The sequence below is a fragment of the Mercenaria mercenaria genome, chromosome 2 (genome assembly GCF_021730395.1).
Source record: "Mercenaria mercenaria strain notata chromosome 2, MADL_Memer_1, whole genome shotgun sequence".
Lineage (NCBI taxonomy): Eukaryota > Metazoa > Mollusca > Bivalvia > Venerida > Veneridae > Mercenaria > Mercenaria mercenaria.
The window spans coordinates 117,929,092-117,942,122 of record NC_069362.1 but is presented as its reverse complement, the minus strand read 5'-3'; the positions used below and the strand labels follow the sequence as shown (position 1 = coordinate 117,942,122).

Here is a 13,031-nt window from a genome sequence, read left to right as displayed (position 1 = left end):
ATATATTTGATATTTTTCACTTCAAAAATACCAGATACGATTGTAAATTTCACTCTAATATTTTGATAATTCACTGAAAAACGTGTAATAAATCACCCTATGGCCAAATGAACACAAGGAGTTCACTTGCCATATTTAAATAGTATGGTTAAAAATGACCTTTCGGGCAAAGGTTGCAGTAACTGTTGTGTTCATTGAAGATCATTTATTACATGTTTTCAGTGAATTATTGAAATATTACACTGTGAAATCATTTAAATTCGCTGGCATGAAATTTCGCGCAAACATGAAAAAGGACTGTTTCGCGCCGGCTTTAAATCACGCATTTTCAGTTTTAGAAATGAAAAAATAAAATTAAAAAATAATAATAGCACGGTCTTAAATTCGCGCATTGGTCCTAGCGCGAAATACGTGAAAATTCGTCCTACGCGAATAAAAATGATTTCACAGTAGTGATATATAGATGTTATTTTCACACTGAAAACTATCAAATATATTTTTCACTGGTAAGAAACTATAAAATGGGTAAATTTAGTCATCACATGATATAAAAAGAAAATTTGTTTGTTTTACATGTAAGATAAAAGCATCTTTCACTCATGAACACCATATCTTACATTTTCACTCGTGGCTATGCCACTCATGAAAATATTGCATCTGGTGTTCATTCATGAAGGATATTACAATCTTACACTGAAACAAATACAGGAAACAACAGATGATGCAGTTCGCACCTGATTGTAAGTTCAACAGCTCTTGTTACAAGAAAACATTACACATGTTTAACCACTTCTTGGTTCTGTTGTCCCAGTATGTGATGCCAACTATGGGTGTCCTATATTGGCCCTGTTCAGAGCGTTTTGATGTATGTATCTGATCACAACAAATGGCCGATGAAACTTGGCATACATGGTTACAATGGAAAGGACATGCCATATTGTCATTAAACTGGCATAATTATACTTGTAGTTCAAAGATATATTAGTAAAAGTAAAGAAACAAGCGCGCTCCACTATATGGCGATTTGACAGTAAAATGAATTTATGTCTCAATAAAAGACCTCTACTTTAAAAGGAAGATACACCAAAATATAAAAAGATCCTACTACTCAGAGGGGTTAAATGTCAAGTATGGAATGGGTAATGATGATGATGGTAAAGATATATTTTAAGTCATTATCTTATATAGTACTAGTGTCATATCCAAAAAATGAAGTTTGTCAAAAAAATTAAGTATTAAAGGGGCATAATTTGGTCAAAAATACTCATCAGAGGTATAAGGATTGTTACCACACAAAGTCATGCAGATGATGATAAAGATACATTTTAAGTTTCAAGTCATTATCTTATATTGTACTAGAGTTATATCCAGAAAATAAAGATTGCCAAAAAACTTTAAGTACGAAAGTGGCACAATTCTGTCAAAAATACAATTAGAGTTATGGGGATTGTAACCACACATGCAGATGATGATTACAAAGAAATATTTTTAATTTTAAGTCATTATCTTTTAAAGTACCAAAGATATGTCTATAAATGAAGCCTTCGAAAAATTAACATGAAAATAATTCCAAGTATAACTCTTTGGTGACCTTGACCTTGAATATAATGGGCCCAGCCCCTGTACATACTTTGTATGCTGGACAATGTTTATGTGAAGTTACAGTAAAATATAAGCAATAGTAACAAAGATATGACAGAAAAAAACAAAGTTTGCTGAAAAACTTAAACCTTAAAAATAACCCAAGTATAACACCTTGGTGACCTTGACCTTGGGTATATTGGACCCAGTCCCAGTACATATTTTGTTTGTATGCTGGACAATGTTTATATAAATGTGAAGTTACAGTAAGATATAAGCAATAATAAGAAAGATATGACAGAAAAACTAAGGTTGCCAAAAAACTTTAACCTTAAAAATTACCCAAGTATAACACCTTGGTGGCCTTGACCTTGGGTATAATGGGCCCAGCCCCTGCACATACTTTGTTTGTATGCTGGACAATGTGAAATTACAGTAAGATTTAAGCAATAGTAACAAGAAAAACAAAGGTTGCCGAAAAACTTTAACCAAAAAGGTCACGCCGACGACGGGGCGAGTAGAATAACCCCCCTATTCTCCAATAGTGGAGCTATAAAGGGGCCATAACTGAGAGCAAAAGATCAGACATGAAATTCCCGGCAATCTGCCCATTTCCCAATAATTTGAATTGGATGAAATTTAGAACACAAGGTAGAGATAATGTAGTTGTAATATTGTTACAAAATATTTTACAAACAAGAGGACCATGATGGTCCTGAATCGCTCACCTCTTCCCACATGACCCAGTTTTGAGTATGACGTCGTTTTTTCTATTATTTGACATAGTGACCTAGTTTTTGAGCTCATGTGACCCAGTTTTGAACTTGACCTAGATATTATCAAGATAAAAATTCTGACCAATTTTCATGAAGATCCATTGAAAAATATGGTCTCTAGAGAGGTCACAAGGTTTTTCTATTATTTGACCAATGGACCTAGTTTTCGAAGGTACGTGACCCTGTTTTAAACTTTACCTAGATATCATCAAGGTGAACATTCTCACTAATTTTCATGAAGATCTCATGAAAAATATGGCCTCTAGAGAGGTCACATGGTTTTTCTATTTTTATACCTACTGACCTAGTTTTTGACTGCACGTGACCCAGTTTCGAAACTGATCTAGATATCATCAAGGTGAACATTCAGATCAATTTTCATAAAGATCCATTGAAAAATATGGCCTCTACAGAGGTCAAAAGATTTAAATAATTTTAGACCTACTGACCTAGTTTTTGACCGCAGTTGACCCAGTTTCAAACTTGACCTAGATAACATCAAGATGAACATTCAGACCAACTTTCATACAGATCCCATGAAAAGTATGGCCTTTACAGAAGTCACAAGGTTTTTTTATTATTTGACCTTCTGACCTAGTTTTTTAAGGCACGTGACCCAGTTTCAAAACTGACCTAGATATCATCAAGGTGAACATTCTGACCAATTTTTATGGAGATCCATTCACAAGTATGGCCTCTAGAGAGGTCACAAGGTTTTTCTATTTTTAGACCTACTGACCTAGTTTTTGACCGCACATGACCCTGTTTCGAATTTGACCTAGATATCATCAAGATGAACATTCAGACCAATTTTCATACAGATCCAATGAAAAATATGGCCTTTAGAGAGGTCACAAGGTTTTTCTATTATTTGACCTACTGACCTAGTTTTTGATGGCACGTAACCCACTTTCGAACTTGACCTAGATATCATCAAGATGAACATTCAGACCAACTTTCATACAGATCCCATGAAAAATATGGCCTCTAGAGAGGTCACAAGGTTTTTCTATTATTTGACCTACTGACCTAGTTTTTGACGGCACGTGACCCACTTTCGAACTTGACCTAGATATCATCAAGGTGAACGTTCTGACCAATTTTCATGAAGATGTCATGAAATATATGGCCTCTAGAGAGGTCACAAGGTTTTTCTATTTTTAGACCTACTGACCTAGATTTTGACAGCATGTGACCCAGTTTCGAACTTGACCTAGATATCATCAAGATGAACATTCAGACCAACTTTCATACAGATCCCATGAAAAATATGGCCTTTAGAGAGGTCACAAAGTTTTTCTATTATTTGACCTACTGACCTAGTTTTTGACGGCACGTGACCGAGTTTCGAACTTGACCTAGATATCATCTAGGTGAACGTTCTGACTGATTTTCATGAAGTTCTTTTGAAATATATGGCCTCTAGAGAGGTCACAAGGTTTTTCTATTTTTAGACCTACTGACCTAGTTTTTGACCGCACGTGACCCAGTTTCGAACTTGACCTAGATATCATCAAGATGAACATTCTGACCAACTTTCATAAAGATCCCATGAAAAATGTGACCTCTAGAGTGGTCACAAGCAAGTTTACGGACGGACGCACGAACGGACGGACGGACGACGGACACCGCGCGATCACAAAAGCTCACCTTGTCACTTTGTGACAAGTGAGCTAAAAAGGAACAAATCTCTGGAAAATGTAGAACTTAAAACTTCCTGGCAATCTGCATATCTCAACTTCATGTTGATGAGGCATACAAAGTTTCATAGGAATTGGATGGAAACAGTAAGAGTGAGAACACAATGTACAGATTCAACTGTAATATTGTAAAACATAAAAGAAGCAGAACATTACTGAAGAAATGAGTGCCTTCATGGCCTTGTACTGCTTACCTGAATAAACTAGATTAACCAAACTTCACCTAGACTCAATGAGCCAAATATTTCAACCAAGTTCAAGTAAAGTTAAAAATATGGCTTGTGGTGTTAACAAGGCTACTCTATTATATGACCTTGGCTAGTTTATGACCCCAGTATCAAACTCTAAGATGTTATTGAGGGAAACATTCAGACCAAGCTTCATTAAGCTTGGGCCAAAATTACGAACAGTTCAGTTGCTGGAGACCTCATTTTTGATTAGCCTTTTACCTTGCACCAACATAGTAAAGGTTAGGTGGCACCAAACAGGCCTAAATATTTTTGCTTTGCATCTCATTTACAATGAAATAAAAGTATTAGGTATGAAATCAAAACTTTATATTGCAGAGATCACAGTAGATCTTCTTTAGCACTTTGTGCTGATGTGAGTTTAAAAATTGGACATGAAAGTTCTGACGATCTGCCCAAGCTCACTTCATGTTCATAATGTATACAAAGTTTATTTGCATTGGATGATGGAAACCATAAGTGCTGGGTACATGCCTCTCTGGTCTTTGCATCAGGGGCATAGAAAATAAGCAAGTAGCTTTTGAGATACTTTCAAAGAACATCAAGATTTAGATCTGTGCAAAAAAAATTACAAACATCATCTGATTTTCAATAGCCTTTATTAACAAAGTAACAATAATAAATAATGCATGGCAAAATAATTTGTCAACATGATTTTACAATATTTATATCATGCAAATGGTCACAATAGATTAATCAATTAAGAAATAATGTATAGAAAAATCTTGTTTTAATGTTGTGTATTAATATGTCCATAGAATAATTTTAGGAGGGCATAGCCCAAATGAATTATTCTGGCAACGCATAACCAATTTTGAGTGTTTTATTTTAAGTAAAAACTGATTTTACTATACATTATTTTAATTCTAATATGCCCTTTATCGAAAACAGAAATAAAATACAGTAGCGCTTTTTCTTGGTCGCAGCAAAAACATTGACGTCATAGCCTGTTAACATGAAATTTTAACGAAAGCGTGTTTAAACAGAAACAAACATATCAGAATAAATTTTAAATGTCCTTACTGGGATGTCAAAGATTGACCTGGATTAGAAAATAGAGTGATATTCTAGTTCAGATAAAACAATTCTTTCCCTAATAACCTACTGCTTTTCATAAACATTATAATCATTTGGAATAAATTAAAACAAGCCATCGAAAATTTAACGTTCCCCGCTGAAAAGGTTGTTTTGTGAATGAGGGGACAGTACATGTGTATTTTGAAAGATATAATAAATGGGCAATAACTTTGCAGTTACTGAAGAAATCCTGATGAAAGATGAGCATACACCACCACTCTATAGTGATCTATATTTGTCTTAAGTTTCATAAGAAATCCGTCAATAAATTACTCTATGTAGGAAAACAATTAAAGGGCAATAACTCTGGTTACTGGTGATTCCAACGAAAGTTGTGCCTGCATCATTGCCCTAAAGTGATCTACATTAGTGTAATGTTACATGAAGATCCATCTGTAGGTTACTTAGAAACAGTCAAAAATCCCTCTTTTATACCAAATCGAAGGGGAAAAACTCTGCTTTTACCAGGTTAAAGGGGATAAAACTAAATGTAAGCAAAGGTCATGTGTCAATTAATAACCATTTGAGGTTTGGAGATTCCAGCTATAATATTTTTTTAATTATAAGCATTTCCAATTTTAGATGCATGGACAGATGAACAAACAAGAACTGTCAGAAGACAGCAACAATTTATTCAACAGCCTTGTAATAAGTTGAAAAATTGGCATTATCTTAAAGTAAAGTTATGGAACTTGTTTGCTGCCTACAGTGAACAAGACTTTGTGTGTTAAGTTTTAGAACAATTTTACTCTAATTCTTCACAATACAGTCAAGCCTGTGTTTAAGCCTAATATTTGTTTCTCCCAAGGGTGATCTTTATAGACTGTACTTCTATCTAACTTCAAGCAAGCAAATTTACAAAATTACATGACGACAACAATCTTAGAATACAACAGAACCCAGAGTTTGTTTGTTTGATCCAGGAAACAGTCTATACAGGAAGTACTGTAAACCTAGAAATGTTCACGGATACTGTATTTCGCGTTTTTCAAAATGCGGACATATTCGCGGAATCGTATCAATCGCGAATCCCGCAAATCTGATGTCGCGAGTGAACATATTTAGTGAACTATGGAAAGTATCAAGGCATAACTGCATTTATAATATTCTTGAAAACGTTAATTTTTATTTTTCCCCTTAATTACAATTATTAGTCCTTTTCATCCATATGAACGGTTATTCACACCCCTGATTATTGACACACAATAAATCGGTTATTACACTGTCTTTTGTTTGACATTTATAGCAGTATCTTTCGTTAGGCGATTAAACCACACGTAGTAGAAATATCCACAATATTTTACTTACAGTCAATGTATCGTATATAGTGCCGACTACAGATCATATGTGATGAATCTTGTTTCTGTTTTTATCACCTGAGTGACAGATATAGAAAAGGCTGTTACGTCATACTGAAGTCACCTGTCAATCAAGTTAATTGAAGACTTTATTTTAATGACATTTTAGTAAGTAATATTGTTTAGTTATTGACACTTCTTTAATTTCTTTGTTGCAAAAGGAAAACTGTCAAAATCTGAAATTCTAACAACAGAAAAAATAGGAAAATTATTTTGAAGTACAGGTTTTCAGCTAAAAAAAAATCCCTCAAACACAAAAACTTTGAAAGAAGGGAACTGTTTAACAGTCTGCTAATAAGTTAGTGAAATAAATATTATTTAGCAGACTACTCTACCCACTTTGGTAGATTTATGTTATGTCTGCACATGTCAAACTGTACAAAATGTAATAAATGCCCTATATTGCACTAATAAAATATTTTTGAAAATCCAAAATATCTTGTAATCTTAGATCTGGCAATGAAATAAAAAAAAAAAAAATCCGCTTCAATACCTCCAACAGACAACAGAAAGCTTTTATAATTTGTTCTTTGTACAGTCAAACTTGCTCCAAAGACTATGTCTAACAAAAGACCACTAGCATTAAAAGATCACTTTTCAGTTCCTGTTGTGTTATTAAAGAAACAAGAGCTGTCACAGAAGACAGCGTGCTCGACTATTTCGATGCTGGATAGTGAAACTGGGCACATCTGAGGAAACTAGAGCTGTCATTGGAGTGTTTATTAACTCCAATGGTGGGTAAAGATATTGCACAATAGCTGGAGTCTGTGTCAAAAATATCAAGTAATAAGAGAAGTACAGATCAAGTGTATCAAAACACTATACAAGTACAGCCTAAGCAAAAAGGGGGCATAATTAATTAAATATTGGTGCAAAAGTTATGCATCTTGTATCATATGATGTGTGTGATGATGTGGAACAACTACTTCAAGTTTAAATCAAATGCATTTCATAATAACTGAGATATAGTGAAAATGCATTAAAATTAACTTTTAATTCTAAGTAAAAGGGGGCATAATTCATGAAAAATTGGTGCCAGAGTTATGCATCTTGCATTAAATGGTGTGGGTAACGATGTTGAACAACTATTTTAAGTTTGAATCAAATCCATTCAGTAATAACAGAGATAAAGTGAAAGTGCATCAAAACTTTAACCAGAAATTCTTAGTAAAAAGGGGGAATAATTCATGAAAAATTGGTGCCAGAGTTATGCACCTTGTGCCAAATGGTGTGGGTGATGATGTTGAACAACTATTTCAAGTTTGAATCAAATTCATTCAGTAATAACAGTGATAGAGTGAAAGTGCATCAAAACTTTAACCTGAAATTCTAAGTAAAAAGGGGGAATGATTCATGAAAAATTGGTGCCAGAGTTATGCACCTTGTGTCATATGGCGTGGGTGATGATGTTGAACAACAATTTTAAGTCTGAATCAAATCCATTCAGTAATAACTGAGATAGAGTGAAAGTGCATCAAAACTTTAACCTGAAATTCTAAGTAAAAAGGGGGAATAATTCATAAAAAATCTGTGGCAGAGTTATGCATCTTGTGTCATTTGACGTGGGTGATGATGTTAAACAAGTATTTTAAGTTTGAATCAAATCCATTCAGTAATAACAGAGATAAGAGTGAAAGTGAATCAAAACTTTAATCTTAACAAGAGGACCATGATGGTCCTGAATCGCTCACCTCTTCCCACATGACCAAGTTTTGAGTATGAAGTCGTTTTTTCTATTATTTGACATAGTGACCTAGTTTTTGAGCTCATGTGACCCAGTTTTGAACTTGATCTAGATATTATCAAGAAAAAAAACTCTGACCAATTTTCATGAAGATCCATCGAAAAATATGGTCTCTAGAGAGGTCACAAGGTTTTTCTATTATTTGACCTATTGACCTAGTTTTCGAAGGTACGTGACCCTGTTTTGAACTTTACCTAGATATCATCAAGGTGAACATTCTCACTAATTTTCATGAAGATCTCATGAAAGATATGGCCTCTAGAGAGGTCACAAGGTTTTTCTATTTTTATACCTACTGGCCTAGTTTTTGAACGAACGTGACCCAGTTTCGAAAATGACCTAGATATCATCAAGGTGAACATTCAGATCAATTTTCATGAAGATCCATTGAAAAATATGGCCTCTAGAGAGGTCAAAAGATATTAATAATTTTAGACCTACTGACCTAGTTTTTGACCGCAGTTGACCCAGTTTCAAACTTGACCTAGATATCTTCAAGATGAAAATTTCAGACCAACTTTCATACAGATTCCATGAAAAGTGTGGCCTCTAGAGAGGTCACAAGTTTTTTTTTATTATTTGACCTCCTGACCTAGTTTTTTATGGCACGTGACCCAGTTTCAAACTTGACCTAGATATCATCAAGGTGAACATTCTGACCAATTTTTATGGAGATCCATTTACAAGTATGGCCTCTAGAGAAGTCACAATGTTTTTCTATTTTAAGACCTACTGACCTAGTTTTTGACCGCACATGACACTGTTTCGAACTTGACCTAGATAGCATCAAGATGAACATTCAGACCAAATTTCATACAGATCCCATAAAAATATGGCCTTTAGAGAGGTCACAAGGTTTTTCTATTATTTGACCTAGTGACCTAGTTTTTTATGGCACGTTACCTACTTTCGAACTTGATCATCAAGATGAACATTCAGACCAACTTTCATACAGATCCCATGAAAAATATGGCCTCTAGAGAGGTCACAAGGTTTTTCTATTATTTGACCTACTGACCTAGTTTTTGAAAGCATGTGACCCACTTTCGAACTTGACCTAGATATCATCAAGATGAACATTCTGACCAATTTTCATGAAGATCTCATGAAATATATGGCCTCTAGAGAGGTCACAAGGTTTTTCTATTTTTAGACCTACTGACCTAGTTTTTGACTGCATGTGACCCAGTTTCAAACTTGGCCTAGATATCATCAAGGTGAACGTTCTGACCAATTTTCATGAAGATCTTGTGAAATATATGGCCTCTAGAGAGGTCACAAGGTTTTTCTATTTTTAGACCTACTGACCTATTTTTTGATGGCACGTGACCCAGTTTCGAACTTGACCTAGATATCATCAAGGTGAACATTCTGACCAATTTTCATGAAGATCTTGTAAAATATATGGCCTCTAGAGAGGTCACAAGGTTTTTCTATTTTTAGACCTACTGACCTAGTTTTTGATGGCACGTGACCCAGTTTCGAACATGACCTAGATATCATCAAGATGAACATTCTGACCAACTTTCATAAAGATCCCATGAAAAATGTGACCTCTAGAGTGGTCACAAGCAAAAGTTTACGGACGGACGGACGGACGACGGACACCGCGCGATCACAGGTGAGCTAAAAACTAAGTGAAATGGGGAGATAAATCATGAAATATTGGTGCCAGAGTTATGAATCTTATGTCAGATGATGTGGGTGATGATGAGTAATAAGTATTTCAAGTTTGAATCAAATCCATCAAGTAATTACAGAGATAAGTTGAAAAAGGAGAAAGTGTAAAAAAACTTTAACCAAGGTGGGGACGCAGAAAGATGCCGACGCCGGGTCGAGTAGGATAGCTCTCCTTATACTTCGTATAGTCGAGCTAAAAACATTAACCAAGGTGGGGACGCGGAAAGACGCCGATGCCGGGTCGAGTAGGATAGCTCTCCTTATACTTCGTATAGTCGAGCTAAAAAGTACTGTAAAACTAGAGGTGCTTTTGAGAAAAGTGCATGTCTGCCACAACTGCCTAATCATCTGAATAGTAAGTCTGTCTATGTATACTGTTTGTGGCCTATTGGTATACACATACTGGAGTAACCGGTCTACAATGCTGTATCGATAGTGCTGGAGAAGCCAGTCTACAATGCTGTATCGGTAGTGTTAGTAACTATGTTCAAGGGCCATAATTCCGAAGTGCTTTGGCTGATTTGGCTAGTTATCGCACTTGGCCGAGGTCTTATGGTCAAACACATTTTGTTCAAGTTTGGTGAAGATCTGACGAGAAATGTTCGACTTAGAGTGCGGACAAGCTTTGTGACAGACAGACAGACAGACAGGAGTAAATCAATATGTCTCCCACACCACTGTGCGGTGGAAGACATAATAATTAATATGCATGGGGGACTAATTTTCTAGGATTTCATGGTTGCATCAATCCAAAAAGTTTAATACAAACAAACAAACAAATTTCCCATCTATTTTCTCTTTAGAATAAAATTTGAAATCCACAAAACACTGTCCCCATACAAGTCCCCATACAATAGCTATTTTTGCTAAAACCACAAAATTTTATGCCCACAAAATTAGCCGACTTGTACTGTTTTTTGTGAACCACAACATTCTTCTTTTCAGCCCTCAGTATCAAAGGCATTTTATAATAGCACCACACAGCAAAAACACAACAAAATGAGTCTTCACAATACTTTGCAAAACAATATCAAATCTGATAATCCATTAACCACAACCTTTGCTTGTCAGCAATTTTGCCCCTTAACTACAGATTTTTAACACTTAGGGTAAACCAGGTATTAAATATGATGCAATCAAGAATTATTTTGACACCCACATAGGACATATTCTTTCCTCCATTAAAAAACTTTTAACACAAGCAAGGAAATAAATGCCCTATATCAACTGACCTGCATCACTAACCATCTAAAGCATGTTACAATATTAGGCAATTTTAGGGTATAAAATGCATCACTGGTCATATACTTATGCATTATGTACAGTCTAAATGAAAGATGATGATGTTACTAAAGCAGAAGCCCAATTTGTTCACACATTTAAATATTCCTTCAGTTAAAAGTTCTTTCATTAACTAAGCAAGCTTCTTGTCTGGATTCCCAAATGTATTTGTCCTCTATGTGGCTGTTTTATTCACTTGTTTTTTCTCCAAACGGAATGCCAAATATCATCTGATAGAGATGTGCAAATCTTTTCCGTACCTGCAATATAACAATACAATAACCAAAATAGAAACCACATCTTGGTACTATATATGAATATTTATTGATTTGAGAACACATTCAGAATATTTACTTACTGTTCATGCCGCTGTTTCATACAAACAGTCAAAACATCTTTAACATTATATGAACCCCTGTACTGTAGATATATATATTTAAGAAGGTTTCATTAATTAATAAAACAGCTCCAATGTTATAGAATGGAGTCTCAGAATGTAACTCTGCCATTAATTTCTTTTCTTTTTTTTGAATAGACACAACATAAAAAGATGTTTGTGTAGAGACTAGTGTCAAAACTGAGTTATATAACTTTGAGCCAGGTTTTAATTTAAAAGGAAATCTTTGTCATATGTGGGCGAGAGTGGGGGTCAATAATCAATGGTGTAGCTTCATGTTAGCATTGTAGGCTTGGGCCTTGTGAGTTCTAACAAACTACTTCCTGTAGGCCAAGAGGTTCTGGGTCAGGCCCTGTATTCCATATTTTAAGTCTGAAACTTGAGACTTTAAATACTTAGATTTCCATTTGCCCTATATTTGGAAATTTTATATGGATTTTAATGACAGCAATATGGCATAATTATTCATGCTACAACAAAAAGCTTTGCAAAGAATCAGCAATATAGATTTATTACAAAGAAATCTAAAGCATTCTGAATAATATGTTTAAAGTCTCAGTCCGAATTTTAAACTTGAAATGTGGATGACTAGGCCCAGGTCCTTAGAAAAATTACTCTTTTAGCATGTAATCATACATCAATAATTAATATCTGACAATGTTAAAAAAGTGCCATCATTTATCACAAAAGTTAAATTACTAAATGATAACAAACTCTCTTCCACATTAATTTACAAGAAGGTAATATAAATGTATATCACTGCATAACTGTAGTCTGACTGAATCAAGGAAACACTAAATTAAAGGAGGAACATTTAATTAATGGAAGAAACATTTAATTCATGGAGGAAGCATTTAATTAATGGAGGAAACACAACTAAAATAATGGGGTTGTTTAAAGGTGTCATTCAAATATTTGTAAGTTTATGTATCAGGAGAGTTTTGTGTAACTCTCTGATGGTAAATGGTGACATATTTTATATGCCTGTTTCAAACAAGGAGACGCTTTGTCTGTCAGTCCGAACCCTAAATCATAAAGTAAAATGGTTAAGCTTTGAAACTTTACCCAGTGAAGTACCACATGAGGAGGATCTATATTTGAGCCATGCCATGAGAAAACCAACATAGTGCATTTGCGACCAGCATGGATCCAGACCAGATTGCGCAGATGCGCAGTCTGGTCAGAATCC

General features: G+C 34.8%; 1 protein-coding gene across 1 annotated transcript in view; it reads right to left on the bottom strand.

Annotated features, from left to right (window-relative positions):
- Positions 1-4,887: 4,887 nt before the first annotated feature.
- The window catches only part of LOC123562496 (uncharacterized), a 79,304-nt gene continuing 71,160 nt past the window's right edge, over positions 4,888-13,031 (bottom strand). The window contains exon 32 of the mRNA XM_053537643.1: positions 4,888-11,705. Within this exon, the coding sequence (XP_053393618.1) occupies positions 11,634-11,705 (72 nt within the window). The 3' untranslated portion in view covers positions 4,888-11,633. The remainder of the gene's footprint in view (positions 11,706-13,031) is intronic.